The sequence below is a fragment of the Mastigoproctus giganteus genome, chromosome 3 (assembly GCF_048544385.1).
Source record: "Mastigoproctus giganteus isolate SK-2022 chromosome 3, ASM4854438v1, whole genome shotgun sequence".
NCBI classification, from domain to species: domain Eukaryota; kingdom Metazoa; phylum Arthropoda; class Arachnida; order Uropygi; family Thelyphonidae; genus Mastigoproctus; species Mastigoproctus giganteus.
Window position 1 is genome coordinate 201932841 of NC_143577.1, and position 21199 is coordinate 201954039.

Genomic DNA, 21199 nt, shown 5'->3' on the forward strand with positions numbered 1-21199 from the left:
AAGCAGACATGATGCCCGATTTTATTAGTTAGTGTAGTTGTAGCTTGCATTAACTTGCAGAAAATTTTCAATGATATAAATGAGAGGGCACCATAAATGTTGCTTGGCAAATTTAAAAAGGTAAATAAAAAAATAGCTGAAGTTGTCATATTGCCCTGTTAAAACATCTAAAAATTTCAGGATTTTATTATTGTAACTCATACAAAGTCAGACACTATTTAATTTAAGATAAATATCATATATTAAAATGTTATGTTTCTGTATGCTGTGATGTTCTCTATGAAAAAAGTCTCAATCATTTTGAATTCTTTATTGGGAAGTTTTATCGAAGTTAGCAGTGCTTTGACAAATAGCACAGTTACTACTAGGAATAAAATGAATGCTGGACTGATCATGCTGAGCAGCAGAACAGTATTCTGTTTTAATCATATTCTTTTACCATAAGTTATTCATAATGATAATTTAAATAGCTGAAAAATTACAATATAAAACAGCAAGCAATAAGCAAATATTACTATTGCTTTCAATTTTATATTTGAATTAAATTCCTTTATAGCTCACTAGAATTAACTTGGGTTGATTCTGTATGAAAGTACAGCCTAATTCTATTAATATAGATAATTATTCATAACTTTATGGTTCTCAGATTTTTTTTTTTTTTTTTACAGAATTAATTTAGGTATGATAAAATTACGTCATGTTTATATTCTTAAAAAAAAAAAACAAAGGAAATGCAATAGTGAAATGTGTCAATATTTAAATTCTTTTCTTAGTTTTAGAGATTTCTATGAGATGTCTCCAGAGAAATTCCAAAATAAAACAAATGGTATTACACCTCGCCGTTGGTTAGTGCTGTGTAATCCTTCTCTTGCTGATGCTATAGCTAGTGTAAGTACTTTAATTTATTCATAAGTTTTCTGTAAATAATTTTATCATTATCTTGTTTTATGCTTGATGATTTTCAGAGTATAAAGTTTAAGCCTACTACTAAAGTATGGCTCTTTTATTTAATAATAGTAACTGATAGCAAATTAATGTTTGCACTAAAAACCTTACAGTATTAAAGAGCAATGCTGTATCAAGACTTCATAGTCTTTTTTTTTTTTTTTTTTTTGCCGCGAACATTTAGTTTGCCATTAGTTCCTACAATATAGGAAGAGCGTAAGTACCACACTTAATTACTCATAGTATTCTTTCATGCCGCAATGATGTTTTTAAGGAATTAAAATTGTGGTAAATCTTTGTTTAAATTTTGATAGATTGGTCTAATATAATCAAACAATTCTCTTTTGCATGCAATTCATAAATATTTTATACCTTCTAAATGGGTAAATATTGCAAAGGGTGTAGTTATTACACAGGTAGACAAATAAAAGAATGAAAATATACTTTACTGTATAGAGGTAAAACATTTAATGATTCTTTTATGTGAATGAAATATTTACAAGGTTATGAATTACATCCTGGTATCTTGGGGACTTCTTCAGTTATAAGTGCAATTAAAAATTAATATATACTGTTACATCACATTACATTAGTTTTTTTCAGGTGACATACATAAGGGGACATAAAATAAAATTGAAGATGGATGGTTGCAGGATAAATGGTTGCCTGTAAATTTGTCTTTGATCAGAGAGTAATTGATTGTTGAATTAAACTTTTCCTTAGTGTTGTGAAAGTAGGAAGTTTAAAAAATGTAACCAAGGACCAAACAGATTATTAGAAGAAATGATGGGCAAATGGTAATTTTTTTTTTTTTTTTTTTTTTGCTGATTCTATGCAAACTTGCTTTTTTGCATCATTTTGCTAATAATAATTGCAGTTAGCTTACATTAAATTGGACAAATACTATAAATTATTTACATGCAACATAGAAACCTAAAATTCTATCTTGCATTTTAACTTTCTTTGTTGTTCTCCCCAAACATTTATGATGTAAATCCACAGTTCAATGTAAATAACTTTTAGTTTTTAACTGATTTAATGATAACTAGATCATAAGTATAGCATAGCTTAATTTTTAGCACTGACCTGATAATAATCTGCTTGGTTTGATGAAACTTATAACAGGTACATAGTAATTATAAAACTTTTAAATTCCAATTGGTAGCTGTTTGTAACTTAGTGTAATTATGAATTTTAAAAATTTACTATATTATGAGTGCTAAAATTTGCCTAAGAAAGGAAAATGCACATTCCATTCTATAGTTATCTTAATAAATTCATGTATTAAAAATTAAACAGATTACGGTTTTGAAAGTCGCTTGTGCGTAACTATTAGCTTTCATCTCTTTTTAATTTTTAATATATGAATTTAATAAGACAACTATAGAATGGAATGTGCACTTTCCTTTCTTAGGCAAATTTTAACATATTTTAAAGCTCATTATTATTATTAGCCATATGGTGCAAGGAAGCCTGAGGCTTATGCTGCACCAGCCAAAAAAAAAAAAAAAAAAAATTAAATTACCCTGAGAGAGAGAGAGAGAGAGAGAGAGAGAGAGAGAAGAATGATGATATCCAGCTCAGGACCCTGGGTGTGCCAAGTCTATACTCACCAGATGTAAGGCCTCTGGGGTTATAATTTAGTAAATTTTTAAAATTCATAATTACACTAAGTTAAGAATAGCTACTAATCGGAATTTAAATGTTTTATGACCTGTTATAAGTACCTGTTATAAGTTTCATTAAACCGAGCGGATTATTTATTAGTGGAGTCCCACAGGGTTCGGTGTTTTGTATATTTATCAATGATATTGATGAAGGTATATCAGGCTTAGTGTTGAAGTTTGCAGATGATACAAAGGTTGGCAAGGTTGTTAATGACAGTAATGGCAGTGTGCTACTGCAACAGGATCTAGATAATTTGGGCAGATGGGTTAAGAAGTGGCAACTGAAGTTTAACCTTGACAAATGCAAAGTACTGCATATGGGTAGAAGTAACCCCAGAGAAATGTACCAACTGTGTGGTACTACACTTAAGGTGGTAAAAAATGAAAAAGACCTGGGAGTAATTGTGCAGGCAGATATGAGTTTTCTGAGCAATGCAGACAGGCTGCCAGGGCAGGTCATGGGGTTTTGTCAATGATATATAGGAATTTTGCTAGCAGGAAAAGGAGGTGATTGTCCCTCTGTATAAGGCAATGGTCAGGCCACGCCTTGAGTACTGCGTACAGGTCTGGAGGCCTCATTTTAGGAAGGATGTAGATTTACTTGAGCGTGTACAGAGAAGGGCAACATGATTGGTGAGGGGAATGAAGGGATCCTCTTATCAAGAGAGGCTTAAGTTCTGCAAATTGCAGTGGCTGGAGACTAGGCACCTGCGCGGTGATCTGATTGAGGTGTATAAGGCCTTGAATGGGTTCAGCACACTGAATTCTGATGGGATCCTTCCACTTGTTCAGATTACGAACCTAAGGGGGCATAAATTCAAATTAAGAAAAGACAGATGTAGATTAGATGTGTGGAAATTTGCCTTTAGCCAGCGGGTGGTTAATTGCTGGAACAAACTTCCATCTGTCGTTGTGGAAGTTGATAGGTTGAATAAATTTAAGGAGGAACTGGACAGGCATTTGGAGGGAATGGTGTGTTTTTTTTTTTTTTTTTTTTTTTTTTGACTGATGCTGCATAAGCTCATACATTTGCTTTCTTGCATCACATGCCACTACTACTATTATGAGGTGAGTGCTGAAAATTAAGCTACGCTATACTTATGATCTAGTTGTCACATCACAGCATGTAAGGAACCCTTAATTTTTAGATAACTATAATATAATACAATGTGCCAATACATATATACAGTGGAATCTCGTTAATACAAAGTTCAAGGGACCTAAATTTTCACATTTTGTAATACCTAGGTTTGTAGTAAGAGGTCCCCCAAAAGTGTCAAAATTTTACCCCCCCCCCCCTTTTTTTGTACATATTGTATATCTAAGAATAATAATAAATAATATAAATTAATAAAATAATAAAAATAAAAGACTTGTCTAACAATACAGTAATAGGAATAACATATTTTTTAAAGATTTTATTTGTAAAATAAATTAAGAAAAAAGCAATTAATGGAAATGAAAATATTGTATAGTATATATTTTGATATATACAATATTTTAGTATCAAAGTAAAAAAAATTAATTACAATCTTAATATAAAAGGAGACATACAAACCATTAACTTTTTAATAAATTAATCTAATTTAAAGAGAATCCAATGTTATTTGCACAGTTTTGTCCTATATGCATTTTTAACTACAGCACAGACGCAATCAAATGCAATAGTTTGCATTTGATTGCAATTTATCAAATGCAATAGTTGTTTCTTCATCAACATTACTGCAGGCCAACACATTCTCAAAATGCATTGAACATATGTTTAATGCATTTTGAGCATCTTTTTTAGATGGCAGTGTGTGTGTGCTTCTTCACTTTCGCTGTTGCTGGTAACAAAAACATCATAGTTTTTTTGGTACCCAGCAGCTCTTCTGGTGTTGGCGTTGCAGTGGTAGCAACTTCATCATCCACCTTCACAAACTCTTCAAATTTGCCAACAAAATCCATGTGCTCCTTCAAATTCCTCGGGGGAAGTAGGGAGCCAGGTGGTCCAGCAGCTGTCCCAATTACCCGAAGTTTCACGTAAACAGTTAAAAATACAATGGATCCTCACTTTACAATTGGTTCACTGTACAGTCAAATCACATTACGATGGACTCACCATAGTAAAGTACTGTTCACTATACAATGTGTAGTAAGCGCTGGTCATTGTGATCACGTTTGTGAATTGAATTTTAATTCTATTACACAGTGATTCTAATTAGCGAAAATAGGAGGAATATTATCCACAGGCTACAATAGTAAAGCTATATTAAGCAAAAATTTACCCTTCATTACCTTACCAATTAAAAAATTAAATTATACTTGAAAATCGGAAGAATATACATGATAATCGGAATAATTAATACGTACTGTAATATGTACATACTAACTAGTTGACATTTCTGTTCACTGACATTTGTGGGTGGGGGTTAAAATTTAAAACATTAAAAGATAAGCAATCAATAACAAAAAACACGGCACACACAAATTGCAAGTAACATGATACGCACAAGTGAGAATGGAGTAATAAGTTATGAAGCTTTAAAAATAGGAATGAAGAGACGATTCTAAAAATTAATTTTTTTATGATTGAAGATTTCATGGCAGTGTAAACATATATTTCAACATAATAACCCACAGAATTCCAGCTGCCGGTATTATCACAAATTCAATAAGATCCAGTTTACTATCTGTTAATGATAGATTGCACTAACAGAAAAGCCCAATAAACAGGCAACTGTTAATTGTTTTATGGTTGTGACCTCCAGAAATCCGACCGAACCACATGGTACATTCAGAGACAATTGTAGGGTAATCACGATAGGAGGGAGTATATGATGAGAGCCTTGTCGATCAATTTGGCCCTGGAAAGATTGTGCAAGGCTCAAGGGGTAGAATTTGTTTCAGCCTGGACTGTACTTGTTAACAGGAGAGACTGCTTCTACAGGGATGGGATACACTTAAATAGAAAGGGTGCAAGAATATTTGCTGATGCTATCGAGGCAGTGTTGGGTGGGTTGGAAAATGATAGCTTGGGGGGATACAAGGACTAATAGTTTAACAGTAGCCGTAGGCAGAGGTGAAGGTGATTCTTGCACAACTTCTATTAGAATAAGTAGCGACCTGGAGAGCGTGGGGTGTTGGGGGTTTCAGGGACGGGTGTGTGTCATCGTGGAATGGGTAGGTATGTGGGATGTGTTAGGGTAACAAAGAATAGAAGGAGCATATATGCTTGCATGTATACCAATGCTAGAAGTATAGTAAATAAATTTGATGAATTTGAAGTGTTGGTCAAGACATCAAAGGCGGATATTGTTGGGATATCAGAGACATGATGTCACACTGATATAAGAATGCCGAACTGGTATTTGGGGAGCACAATGTGTACAGAGAGGATAGACAGGATAGAAAGGGAGGTGTTATGCTGTTAATTAAGAAAAACATAAAATCAAAAGAAGTGCATCCAGTTGATATAGATGAACAGTGCACTGTTGAGTCAGTTTGGTGTGACATAAGCACTGCGAAAGCAAAAATAAGAGTAGGAGTGTGTGATAGGCCTAATGAGTACAATGAACAATTGTACAGAGAAATAGAGTGGGCTAGTAAATCGGAATGTCTTATAATGGGGGATTTCAACCTCCCAGATATTGACTGGAACTTGTGGGTTGGGCACTCACACACTAGTCAGACTTTTGTGGATTTACTGGATGATTGTTTTCTGCAGCAGCATGTTCGAGAGGCAACCAGAGAAAGTAATACTCTTGATCTGGTTATCAGCAGTGATCATTCATGTATTAGGAATTTGCAGATAAAAGAACCACTAGGTGGCAGTGATCACAGTGTACTCAAGTGGGATTTACTTAAAGATTTAATTACCATCAGGGGTAAAGGAAAAGGTTTTTGCTTCCTAAAGGCGAGTACAGTGGTATCCGACAGTTTTTAAATTCTGTACAGTGGGATCAACTGATGATGTTACCAACAGTAAATTCTAAGTGGGAAGCATTCAAGGAATTAATCGTGGATGCTACTAAAAGTTTCATACCTATTAAGAAATATTGTTCCAGGTTTAGGCCTAAATGGTTGTCAAATGAACTAATGAGACTCATAACAGAGAAGAAAAATGCATGGGATGCATACAAATTAACACGTGACACAGAAGCCTATGATAGCTACAACTTGATCTGTAACCAAGTTACAAAAGAGGTTAGGCAGGCGAAGGCAGATTACGAGAAATCCTTGGCAAAAGATGCTAAGAAAAACAGCAAGGATTTCTTTACTTATATAAACTAAAAGGAAGGGGATGAATCTGATTGGTCCACTTGACATCAATGGTTCGACTGTTGATGATCCTGCTCAGATAGCAAACAAACTGAATGAGTATTTTGCATCTACATTCACACGTGAGGAATTATTAAGGTTTGAAAATGGAAGAAGATTATCAAATTGTAGCAGGGTACTTAATGATTTTGTAATAACTGAGAGCAAAGTGGAAGAGAAACTGTTGAAGTTAAACGTAAGAAAAGCACCTGGGGTGGATGGGATCTATCCAGTTATATTAAAGGAGGCAGCAAAGGAAGTAAGTAAACCCTTAGCCATAATTATGAGAGCATCCTTGGACTCAGGGGAGGTCCCCACGGACTGGAGATGTGCTAATGTATCCCCAATTCACAAAGGGGGATCGAAGGGTGACATGGGTAATTACAGACCAGTTAGTTTAACTTCTGTTCCGGGTAAAATAATGGAGTCGCTGGTTAAAGATGCATTGCAGGATCATCTAGACAAGACACAGCATGGGTTTGTTAAGGGAAAGTCTTGTCTGACAAATTTGATAGGATATTATGATGTGGTTACAAAGGAACTGGATGCAAAAAATAATTTTGATATCATATTTGGATTTCAGGAAAGCTTTTGACACTGTTGCGCATGGAAGACTTGTACAAATTGGAGCAGAATGGTATTAAGGGTAAGTTGCTACAATGGATAAAAGGATGGTTAAGTGGGAGAAGACAGAGGGTGGTAATCAATGGGTGCTGCTCTTCTTGGACTAATGTTATTAGTGGAGTCCCACAGGGTTCGGCGTTGGGTCCACTGTTGTTTTGTATATTTATCAATGATATTGATGAAGGTATATCAGGCTTAGTGTCGAAGTTTGCAGATGATACAAAGGTTGGCAGGGTTGTTAATGACAGTAATGGCAGTGTGTTAGTGCAACAGGATCTAGATAATTTGGGCAGATGGGCTAAGAAGTGGCAACTGAAGTTTAACCTTGACAAATGCAAAGTACTGCATATGGGTAGAAGTAACCCCAGAGAAACGTACCAATTGTGTGGTACTACACTTAAGGTGGTAGAAAATGAAAAAGACCTGGGAGTAATTGTGCAGGCAGATATGAAGTTTTCTGAGCAATGCAGACAGGCTGCCAGGGCAAGTCATGGGGTTTTGTCAATGATATATAGGAATTTTGCTAGCAGGGAAAAGGAGGTGATTATCCCTCTGTATAAGGCAATGATCAGGCCACGCCTTGAGTACTGCGTACAGGTCTGGAGGCCTCATTTTAGGAAGGATGTAGATTTACTTGAGCGTGTACAGAGAAGGGCAACAAGATTGGTGAGGGGAATGAAGGGATCCTCTTATCAAGAGAGGCTTAAGTTCTGCAAATTGCAGTGGCTGGAGACTAGGCACCTGCGCGGTGATCTGATTGAGGTGTATAAGGCCTTGAATGGGTTCAGCACACTGAATTCTGATGGGATCCTTCCACTTGTTCAGATTACGAACCTAAGGGGGCATAAATTCAAATTAAGAAAAGACAGATGTAGAATAGATGTGCGGAAATTTGCCTTTAGCCAGCGGGTGGTTAATTGCTGAAACAAACTTCCATCTGTCGTTGTGGAAGTTGATAGGATGAATAAATTTAAGGAGCAACTGGACAGGCATTTGGAGGGAATGGTGTGGTTTTTTTTTTTTTTTTTTTTTTTTGGCTGATGCTGCATAAGCTCATACATTTGCTTTCTTGCATCACATGCCACTACTACTACTACTATCTCCAGTACTGCGGTCTCCTGCCCCAATTAAGCGAAGTAAACCCTGGCTATTTTTTTGATTGGGTTCTGTTTTTTTTTTTAAGATTTGCCCCAAATAAACGACTGCCCCGATTAACCGGTGTCCCAAATAACCAGAATCCACTGTATTATGAACTATTTGGACTATGTGCACTGCATAAGAAAACACTTTTGATAGACTTGGTAGTGGGAAAGTACAGTTATTTAATCTTTAGCTGTTTTTGTCCTAATCTGTTAAATTTTCAAGATAATTTCTGCTGTTTATTCTGCAGAAAACTGTACAGATAAAATATTTCTGGTCCCTTGATTATAACTTTCAGTACAAGTGACTGCTAACAAAATGGATGATTGCAGGTGTAATTTTCTCTGTGGTGATGTTTCTTTTGGTTTAATTTTAAATTAATGACATAATATCATTGACAAATTGATATTTGTTATTGGGGAAAAAATTGATAAGATATTCCTTTCAACTACATTATAAACTGTTTTTGAAAGTTATTTTTAAAGATTTTTTAAGAAAACTTGTGCTATTAGGAATATTTTTTTTTTTAGTGGAGGAAATAAATAGCAACATATGTTTGTATAAAAATATGCCCACTTTAGTTATGCAAATAAATTAAAAAAAACAAAACAAAAAAACTACCACTATTATACATACTTAGTTATAACAAGATCAAACTTAGTTATAACAAGATCCAAGGGACTGAAGAATATTGCTCATTATTACTGTTATTTGTTATATCCAGTATTGTAATTATATGTTACTCTTGCTGTTACTCACTACACTTATCATACACATGCACAGAGATGTATACAATACTTATTTGTAAAATAATAAGAGGAGTTTACCTCAATATAGTACGTAGAACACTTCCGTATGATACCCTCCAGAAATTAAAACGGGAAAAACGAAAAAACCGACAACTTACCGGTACATTAGAGTTAAATATAAATAATTAAAAAAAAACAATTTAAAACAATTAAAAATCAAATTAACGCAATTAAAAGAATCTAACGAAAATATAATACGTAGCGTTGTCAGCTTCAGGAAGGAAAATCGTTTTGAACATTATCGTTAGATTCTTTTAATTGCGTTAATTTGATTTTTAATTGTTTTAAATTTATTTGAATTGTGTTAAATTGGTTTTTTAATTATTGAATTATTTATATTTAACTCTAATGTACCGGTAAGTTATTGGTTTTTTTCATTTTTCCTGTTTTAATTTCTGGAGGGTATCATACGGAAGTGTTCTATGTACTATATTGAGGTAAACTCCTCTTGTTATTTTACAAATATTATTATCAACGTAGAACGTATTGAGTATTACAGCTCTGATTCATACTATCTAATACAATACTTATGAAAAAGGGATAAAAACAACAGTGAATAACCATAGTTCATGATTACACAATTAACAATTTATTTATTATATTTATGCACTATACAGGGTGTTTCAGTTAAACGTTTCAGAACTTCTAAGAGGGGTAGGGTACATCCTGACAACTCGAAATCATATAGCAATGTGGGGTCGGAAATGCTTTCCTGAAGCGGTGTTGTACACAGAAGCACCATAAAGAAAAGAGACCGTAAGTGAGAAATCGTTTTAATAATACATGGATTAAAGTAAATGTTCGAAGTTTCTTCCACGGGCTACAATGCGCGCCTCACATCTCCGACGCATGGACAGCCGAACATTCTGGAATACTCCAGGCGAATTTCGAATTTCTTCGGCAGCTACTGCGATTCTTGCAACCAGCTCCTCAGCATTGTCAACAGGGGTGTCATAAACTAGCGATTTCATATGACCCCAGAAATAAAAATCAAGACATGATAGGTCGGGTGACCGAACAGGCCAACGCACGGGACCACCACGTCCGATCCACTGTTGACCAAATGTGACATCCAGGTAGTTACGAACATCTCCGCTCTAATGGGCAGGGGCTCCATTGTGTTGGAACCACATTGTCTGTTGCGTCGATGCAGAAATCTGTTCATCTCTCAAAAGTTGTGGCAATACTTGCTGCAGAAAGATCAAGTAGATAGGTCCGGTTAGACGACACGGTAACAGGTAAGGTCCGATGAGGTGATCTCCCATAATACCGGCCCATTCATTGACCGAAAATCGAATCTGTGCTGCACGACGTCGCACGAAGACTTCTGTGTACAATACCGCTTCAGGAAAGCATTTCCGACCCCACATTGCTATATGATTTCGAGTTGTCAGGATGTACCCTACCCCTCTTAGAAGTTCTGAAACGTTTAACTGAAACACCCTGTATATATAATTAACAAGAAAAATAATTTCATTATTAAAAAGCCTTGTATAATACATTGTTTTTAATTTTTAAAGAAGTTTTCCAATGTCGTTTGTTTCAGAAGACCAGAAAATCTTCTTCCAATCACTCAAGATCCAGTTTCGACACTTTGTGCCCATTGTAGGCACTGTCGTCGGTGAACCATGGTTAGCATGGGCACTCGGAGTGGCCTGCAGCTATGCAGCCTCATTTTCAGCAGGGTTTGATGTACTGTGTTGTGACACATTACTCCCGTCACCAGCATTCCAATTACCGGTGAGTTGCGCCACAGTCACCCTTCTGTTGCCATGTACCATCCAGGAGAGCCTTCGCTCACTTCAGCATCGATGAGCCATGGTTGTCCAACACCTTGCTGGCTGTTCGTGGGTTCCCCCTCCTCGGACCACTTTCGATAGGTACTAACCACGGCTGACCATGAGCATCCCACCAGCCGTGCCATTTCGGATATGCTCTGACCCAATCATCTGGCCATTACAATTTGGCCTTTGTCAAACTCGCTTAAGTCTGCTGCCTTTCCCATCTGAAGAACAAGAGTAACACTGATTAATGGAGCTCAGTATCAGGTGTTTTTTATACCGTGTCCCGACCCACGCCGTGGTTCACCTGCAGTTGCTTCGATTTGCATAACAACTTGCTGGTCATAATGTTTTGGCTCATCAGTGTATGTGATCGGCTACCAGTAGTCACATATCACCAGGGGCGGGCTGTCCCTAGGCTGAAAGGATTGAACTGCACTTGGGCACCAACGTTCAAGGGGCGCCTGAAAACCTGAAACTTACACGTATGAAGAAAATTTTAAGGGACGCCAAATTTCAATTGGCACACGGGTGCCACATACCCTAGGAATGCCCTTGTATACTACACATTGGTGCAGAAGAGATTTCATATGGCACTCATTCAATAATGAATGTACAAAAGGTGTATGTTTTTAAAATGATTTAATGTATTCACTTTTCTGTAAAAAAAATAGTGAAACATATTAATATTTTGAGTCGCTTTCATAGTTTATGATTACACAATTAACGATTTATTCATTATATTTATTCACTATATAAATAATTAACAAGAAAAATAATTTCATTATTAAAAAGTCTTGATATAATACATTGTTTTTAATTTTTAAAGAAATCTTCCAATGCCGTTTGTTTCAGATTTCTTTTAAGGTGAAATTTATGAGCAATTTTTTCGATTTTTACTGAAATAAAATCAAAGTTCAGGGTCAATGTCATTGGTCTAAAAATAAAACAAAGGAGGAGTTTTTAAAGAAGTTTGTGCCTCTGCACTCAACACTACATTAACTGGACACTCGCCACAGTCTTATTTCTCACTGTCATCTTTGAAAGCTTCTTTTTCTCTAACAGCGTAGAGAATGTCCTCATCTGTCAGCATTTTGGCAGTCACGAGGTTTGTTGTCCATGATCTCGTAATTATCCACACATGCCAACCCAGTATCCAAGTTAGGTTTCTTCAACCACATTGTTAATGGAATATTATCATTTTTTTCAGTGTCTGCATCGACTTCCATGGGCTTTAGTCCTGCCTTATTAAAAGAGTTTTTATGGTCTGTGATGTGACCTTATCTCATGAATTGGATGGCATTAAGAGCTGAAATTTGAAATTTTTCCTTTCTTTCAATGCATTCTGTAGTTTCCACTATTAAAAGTTTTCTAAAATGGCATTTAAAGTGTCTTATAACACTGTGATCCATAGGTAGGAGAACAGAAGTTCAGTTAAGTGGTAAAAATACAAGTTTGATTTTGATCAGATTGAGAAGAATGGGATGGGATGTGATGGGCAATTGTCTAAGATCAGCAAAATTTTCATATTTTTTTGCCTAATCTCTTTGTTCCAGTTATGCACTTCTTCAAAAATGGATGACGTCATCCTGTCTTTTTTGTTAGCTCAGTATATTACTGGAAGATTTTTAATGTTTTTAAAACATCTTGAATTTGCCTAATTACTAAGGGTTTTCTTTCTTTCTTTTTCTTTTTTTTTTTCCCCCAGTTCCACTCATATTTGAACAGAACAGTCAGTTGCTTTTTTGGATAACTTTCCCCCTGTGCCTTTTTCACCGTTAAACTTGTGGGTCATATCGGGGGAATTTAATCTATAAAACGCACACTGGCTTCATCAGCATTAAAGTTGTCACCTCCACAGAAAGCTTTTCTTGTATCTGGCCACACATTTTCAATCCAGTTGTTACTCACTTCTTCATTCACACCCCCCAGATTCACCACTTATCTTACCATAAGCAATATTATTTATTTTTTTTTTTTTTGAATCTGTTAAGCCACCTGTTATTGCAAATGAAATCTGCATATCCAAGTTGATGAGCAATTTTTCAGCTTTTAGTTTCAATAGAGAGCCACTAATAGGAATATGATTTCTTTTCGATGCAAACCAACTCGTTGCATAGTTGATGAGTTCAGTTTTTACTTTTTGCATTGCTTGTTCCATTCACTAAGTCTTGAATAATTTTCACTTTCTCACTGAATATGCTATCTCACTGTCAAAATTTTACTTTTCTTCCTTGCCATTTGAAGGTAAAAAAAAAAAAAAAGAACAGAATTTAACGCAGCACAACAAAACCTAAACTACAGAAGCTAAATTGTTTTTAAAAATGCCAGGTGTTTCTCCTAAGTTTTAAAAAGACACTTTTACACACAAAGATTTGAAATTGCACTGAATTCTTCATTTCGACTGAATTTGAAACCTGAATGTTTCATAGTGATACAGAAAAATTTCATTGTTTAATTTGCTTGATGATTTCTCTCCCTAAGTCTTCTAAGAATCCATAACAATAGGAAAGAGATACAGCACAAAGGAGGATTAAGAGATTCGGGAAAGAAAACAGAAAGCTAAATGTGGACGTGCGTCTGCAATGTGGGGCATGTTCTATTCAAACAAGGTAGCAGAATTATCCTGTTCCCCCATTAGAACCCCCTATAAGCCTTTAGTACCCCATCACATGGCGTGTTTGAGGATTGAAGTTAAGTTTTTATTTCACACTATCTTTCATTTTATTTCATGTTTCATTTTAGACTTTTTTTTGTTAAAAGAAGTTTTAAAAGAAATTTTTGTTTTCTTCGTTCCCTTCACAAGATTGGTGAGGGGAACAAAGGGGTCCTCTTACCAAGAAAGACTTAAGTTCTGCAAATTGTAGAGTCTGGAAACTAGTCACCTGCGAGGCGATCTAATAGATGCGTGGAAATTTACCTTTAGCCAGTGGGTAGTTGATTGTTGGAATAAACTTCCCTCTCATTGTGGAAGCTGATAGCTTAAATTCAAGGAAGAACTAGACAAAGTTTTGGAGAAAATGGATGGGTAAAATGGGAAGGGTTTTTTTTTTTTTTTTTGGTTGATGCTGTATAAGCATGCTTTCTTGCATCACATGTCAGCCTCTATTAATGCTAATGCTAATTTCTGCCATGCCACTTGAATGAGGACTATGCTCTTTGTGATAGCCTACTGCATTAAAAAGATTCTGAGAATCATTAAAAGGGTTATACGTAAATTGCTATCAGCAAGGATGTGGAAAGCGATAGGGGAGGAATGTCAGATTCCTCCCCTATGACAAATGGGCAAAGCAATAATAGATCTTAGTCTCTCCTATGGCAGTTCAGCCACTACTTATTGTAATGGCTTAAACTTTTGCTCATTATACCCGTAATTATTGTATGCTAAATTGTATTTTAACTGAGATTAATTGTTTGCATTGTAAATCGCATTTTATTAATTGTAACTTAATTGCATACAGTTATGTAATTGTTATTTAATATTAATTATGCAATTTTTAGTTAATTTTTTTTATAAATTATAACTATATATTTTTCTATATTATAGCAATAATATAGTCATACCTAAGGTTTCACAAAAGCAGTCTAAAATAAAATGTGAAATAAAAAAAAATTAAAGATAGTGTGAAATAAAAACTCAAACTAACAAATCAAGAATAAAATATTAAAAAAAAAATCTGGCACTCAGAAATGCATCACCATTAGCTAGAGAGGACTACATACATTGCCAGCATGTGTTTAAGCATTAAGACTATGGATTATAGAATTGCCAGGGAATTTCCTCCAAGTAATGTCATTCTAAATCATTCTATACTTATTTTTTCTGGTCAAAACAATATTTACTGCTAGATAAAATTAATTTACAAAAATATTTGAATGTATGCAATTATTTGCAATTTCATTAACTTTAGAATATGTTTTGTTGTAGAGAATTGGAGATGAATGGATCACTAGATTGGAGGAGATTGTCAAGATAGCACCATTAGTGAAGGATAGAGGTTTTGTACGGGAGGTCCAGAATGTCAAGCAGGTTTGTATAAAGATTTTGTAACAATGCTGTCATTAATATTGTTTACAACCAGTGGATCATAGATTACTTGCATTCTACCAGACAGAGAGATTGAGTATTTGACTCAGAGTAACATTTAAAATAAAAGCTCGGTCTAGCATTTTTGTATAAGTTAATTATATAAGTTATTTCTTATTTGTTAAAAGAATGTTTGATTTAATATTATTCATTAATTTATTTAATCTGTAAATTCTGTTCTTGATCTAAGCTTTTCATTTAAATCCATAATATCATTAATTATATATAAGCTCTGGTTTATATTATTAAAAAGATTAAAAAAAATATATATATATATATATATATATATATAATTTTTTTTTTGCAGCCCAAAATGTTTTTCTCAGTCTAAAAATACCACTAGGGTCAAGTAAAGGGTTGAGGAGTAAATAAAAGTAACCATATCCAAAGGGGGGGGGGGTGTTTTTATGTCACTTGAATTGATCAGATCAGAAAGATCAGTAGAAGCTAACAGGAGCATTATCAATAAACACAAACCACACAACATAACTCATAAAAAAATGAGACAGATATTGTTAGCACTAATGAATTTGTGCACTGACAAAGAGCGGGAACTATTGCTATTCAAATAGAAACAGCTAGACTGCTCACTCTAATGTTAATTCTGACAAACAAATACATACCATTGAGTAAAACTCTTGTTGGTTAGTTGCTGAAGTACTACTGTATTTAGCAACTGACCAGTGATAACTTTACTTGGTGACATATATTTGTTTATGCACCGGGGTTCAAGCCCATGACCACCAAATATGGAGGATGCGGAAAGGTCAGGGAATGACCGCTGTATATCCCTGGAGCATTATGGCCTTAGTTGCTAATGCTCCTAAAAACCAAATAACAAACATATTTGTTTATGTTTGTTATTTAGCACAAGGAGTTTAGTCCCACCTGAATGATTGTCATAAATGACTAAAATACAATGTATTTTAGTCATATGTAACGATTAACAATTTGAACACCACATTTGAAATTGTACCCCACTTCACATCACAGTGGCATATAACTTCATGCTAGGGACTTGTACATATTGCATTTTGCTATAGTCAATCGTAGTTGTACAATTGACCATAAGCAAGAGGCCAGCATATCAGTACAGAATTTCTCATGCCACTTGTTCAAACCCATATAAAGCCATAAAATATTACAATAATTTCAAATCACTGTACTGTTTTGTGGGAAAAACTGAAGTTTAAAGAGAAAATTTATTCATACCATGAAGTCATTTATTTATATACTGGATGTAAATCCAATATAGTACAATTAGCCCTCTCTGTATTTTGCAAGTATTAATAAATTATTGAGATTACAGGAAACTGAGATTAACTTTGTTAACAGTTTTATTGTACATACTGTTATTGTATTGACAAAATTGAGAAAGTGAATTCAAAGGTGCACTTTCTCATTTTTCATAACCAGTTTATATGGTATAATAACTTGCAGGTATCCATACCAAGACAAGTATGAACATTTCCTCCCCACTTTCAAAACTGCGATAGACAAATAATTTCCTCTTTAGTAGTAATGATGTAATTGTGTCATTCCTGTGTACTAATGTTTTATAACTTATAAATTGACCTATGCATCAGTATATAAAAGTCTCTACATGCAGAACATCCACAAAGGGGATGGTGTGGTTCATCTTTAATTCTGATGTCAGTTTTAAGGGGGGGTCAATTACAGTGACAACAGTGGTCTCAGACAGTTTTTAAATTCTGTACAGTGGGATCAACTGATGATGTTATCAACAACAAATTCTAAGTGGGAAGCATTCAAGGAATGCTTCCCACTTAGGCAGGGTTGTTAATGACAGTAATGGCAGTGTGTTACTACAACAGTATCTAGAAAATTTGGGCAGATGGGCTGAGAAGTGGCAACTGAAGTTTAACCTTGACAAATGCAAAGTACTGCATGTGGGTAGAAGTAACCCCAGAGAAATGTACCAACTGTGTGGTACTACACTTAAGGTGGTAGAAAATGAAAAAGACCTGGGAGTAATTGTGCAGTCAGATATCAAGTTTTCTGAGCAATGCAGACAGGCTGCTAGGGCAGGTCATGGGGTTTTGTCAATGACATACAGGAATTTTGCTAGCAGGGAAAAAAGGAGGCGATTGTCCCTCTGTATAAGGCAATGGTCAGGCCACGCCTTGAGTACTGCGTACAGGTCTGGAGGCCTCATTTTAGGAAAGATGTAGATTTGCTTGAGCATGTACAGAGAAGGGCAACAAGATTGGTGAGGGAAATGAAGGGATCCTGTTACGAAGAGGGGCTTTAAGTTCTGCAAATTGTAGCAGTTGGAGACTAGACACCTGTGAGGTGATCTGATTGAGGTATTAAGGCCTTGAATGGGTTGAGCACGCTGAATTCTGATGGGATTCTTCCACTTGTTCAGATTACGAACCGAAGGGGGCATAAATTCAAATTGAGGAAAGATAGATGTAGAATAGATGTGCGGAAATTTGCCTTTAGCCAGCGGGTGGTTAATTGCTGGAACAAACTTCCATCTGTCGTGGAAGTTGATAGGTTAAATAAATTTAAGGAGGAACTAGACAAACATTTAGAGGGAATTGTTTTGTAATTTTTTTTTTTTGGCTGATGCTGCATAAGCTCATACACTTGCTTTCTTGCATCACATGCCACTACTACTACTATAGTAAAAACCCATCTTTGATTTGATGTACTGCTTACAAACTTTGAGGTGGAAGGAGAATAACTTTTCATTGCTAACTTTTCCATAGCAGTATGGAAAAGTTAGCTAGTACTACAGCAGTACTAATTTGAGCTATCATAGTCAAATATTAAAGAAGAGTCATTCCATGAATCTACTTAAACATTATAGATTGTTATAGTGCCAGATATGGGTAGATTCCAGTAATCATACAATTTTTAAAGATATATTGCTGAACAGTAGGGCTTCCTTTAGTGGTAATGTGACATATGGTTAAATGCTGTGAGGATTATGTGAGACAGCCAATCCTGGATAGGGATGAGATTCTAATTCCTTTAATATAAGCATCTTTCATATATTTTCATGTTGTCATTTTGGGGAAGTACACCACATTACGGCAAAAGACTAAGTCAAGTTTCAGACGTCTGTAGTGCCTCGGTTATTCTTTTCTAGAACTATGATGCAAAAAAATATTGTTTAAATATCAGATAACAAAAGGTAGAATGAAAACAACACGTGTGGCAGTTTGTACTTGTGAAGAAAGGTATAAAAATTAAGTAAAATTAATAATTGTTGCTTGATTATTTATATATTTTTTTTATTTTTAAGGAAAATAAAATGAAATTGGCTGACTTGATCCTGAAAGAATATGGAGTGGTTGTGGATCCCAGTTCTATGTTTGACGTCCAGGTGAAACGTATTCATGAGTATAAAAGGCAGTTACTTAATTGTCTGCATGTAATTACCTTGTACAACAGAATCAAGAATGATCCAAGTGCACCTTTCGTACCACGTACAGTTATGATTGGGGGAAAGGTAAGATTGTAATATTTTAAAATGTTTACTCTGTTAAATAGGCTGCTGTTTAAAGAGACAATTGTCATTTACTGTCCATCGGCTACAAAATGGTTCCCTTACATTTCCTTTTGAATGTGTGGGAACCATTTCATATCTTTGCATTTCCGGCATTTTTTCATGTAGAAAAGTCATAGCATATAACTTTGAGAGAGAGTTAAACTATCCTAACATCCTGAAGTACACCTCTAATCATAACCTCCAAGATCCTGATAATAGTCTACCAGGATCTTGGGGGTTATGATTAGATGTCACAGAATAGCTGCACATTTTGGGCACAAAAAGGGGTTGCCAGAAGTAGAAGGTTGAGAAACCTACCTCTGGCTCCCACAAAACATTACAAAATAGTTCGCTTACATTTCTTTGGAATGTGTGGGAATCATTTCGTAGCTTTGCATTTCTCGCATTTTTCGTGTAGAAAAGTCAGCATATAACTTTGAGAGAGTTAAACTATCTTTATTTCGGTAACAGATGCAATTAAAAAAAAAAATAATTTCTATGTCCTAGCAATTCTGAAAGATACATTTCTATAATTCTGAAAATATTCAGAAGCTAATGAAGTAAAATTAAAGAAGCCATGTGTCAAAAAAAAAAAAAGTAGTAAATTATTTATTTGCACTCTGCTTGTGGGTATTTGATTTCAGTTGTGTTTGTTGTGAAAAAAGACAAAACCAGTTGGCAGTGGCTCAAACCTGCTGATGCTGACAAATAAAGCATTTCTCTAAGTAAGTTTTCTGAAAAAAACTAGACACAAGAACGAACACATCCAAGATTGCTATTTAGTGAGTCAGTTTGCCTCTACTACAGTATTACTGCAGTATGCAAACTAGGTATACAGTGGACACAGAACAAAAGACACCATGCACTTGTTGAAATTTTGTTTCTTCTACCAGCACTTTTAAGAAATATCAAAAAAATAAAAAATAATAATAATGAGTGAAATGAAACTCTTTACATGGAGAAAATGGGAAATGAGCTAAAATGGCTGAAGTGCTAAATTCAGAGGGGAAATATTCGTGACTGCTTGGATGGTTCACAACTGTTACAAGTCACACAAACTCCAAGAAATACAATACAATGTTAATCTGGAATGAATGTGATCCCAAAAATAATTTCTTTCTGTTTCTATTTCAGTGTTTTGCAAGTAGATTTTATTTGCTGCGTATTTGTTACCTTTTTCTCGAATGCTTTTGAAATTTTCAGGAATATAGCTGCTTCAACAGAATGACTGACAAATAACACCTTGACAACTACATTACAAAAAATGTGCACTACCATGCTAAATTTTGATAATAATGTTGTAACATTTTTTTCCTCATTGGCAACCAAATAAAAATAACTGTTCACAGCTGTGTTACAAACTTCTAATGTTGACTGTGAAAATCAGCCCACAGAACTACTTATGTTACAAGGCTTCCCTTTTTTTTTTTGATTAACTATTGCTGTTTTGAATATTTTAGTTTTATAGATGTTATTGGGCAGGCTGAACGTATTCTTTAAATACAGCATATTTAAAAAAGTGCATTCAAAAAATTCTTGGATGCATTCTAAGGTCAAAAATAAGAAAATTCATAAGCATATGTCCAAAAATGCTTTATTTCAGAGTTATTATGCATGAAAGTGATTTACAACAATCATTTGTAGTCCTAAAATAAAACACTGATATTGTTACTTTGTGTGAAAGAATGCAATCTAAAAATAGTGGAGAAGTCTTTGCCTCCATTCTCTCTCTCTCTCTCTCTCTCTCTCTCTCTCTCTCTCTCTCTCTCTCACTCTCACAGAGCAAACACATTCCAACATGTCTGTCTGAAGGAAATCATATGTTGGGGCTCATTCAGTGACAGTTTTTAGTTTCATAGCAGTGACTTTGTCAGAATATTTCAGTCTATAGTTTGTATATAAAGCAGCCAAAATTTAGGGTGTTCCTTCTCGTCCCATTTGGCCATATCTTTTTAATCAAAAGTGGATAATTCATTACAGAAGTAAGCCCAAAGCAACCAAACCTTTTGTTCTCAGACTAATTAAATTACACAAAATTGGAATATGCACTTTATAGAATACAGAAAGAAACAAATAATGTGGACCTTCCATCGACCACTTCTCCATTATGTGACAGTTATTTTTGCAGCTGGGGAAAAGAGTCCTAGTAGATTTAAATAAGGAAACTTCATGTAATATTATGCAAATTTTTCCCAACTATATACCAGCAGTTTAAAAACTGACATAGCTGTGGGTACAGCAGTGATTCTTTCTGCTGCTTCCATTTCTGATCTCATTCAACTGAGTGCAGTAATTTCACTGTTGAAACATTCACCATCAAATCAGCA

At 34.9% G+C, this 21199-nt stretch overlaps 1 protein-coding gene across 1 annotated transcript in view; it reads left to right on the forward strand.

The window, feature by feature from the left end:
- The window catches only part of LOC150088576 (glycogen phosphorylase-like), a 206463-nt gene that overhangs the window by 163403 nt on the left and 21861 nt on the right, over positions 1–21199 (forward strand). Inside the window, exons 11-13 of the mRNA XM_090369579.1 lie at positions 774–888; positions 15194–15295; positions 18627–18833. Coding sequence (XP_090225705.1) covers positions 774–888; positions 15194–15295; positions 18627–18833 — 424 coding nt within the window. The remainder of the gene's footprint in view (positions 1–773; positions 889–15193; positions 15296–18626; positions 18834–21199) is intronic.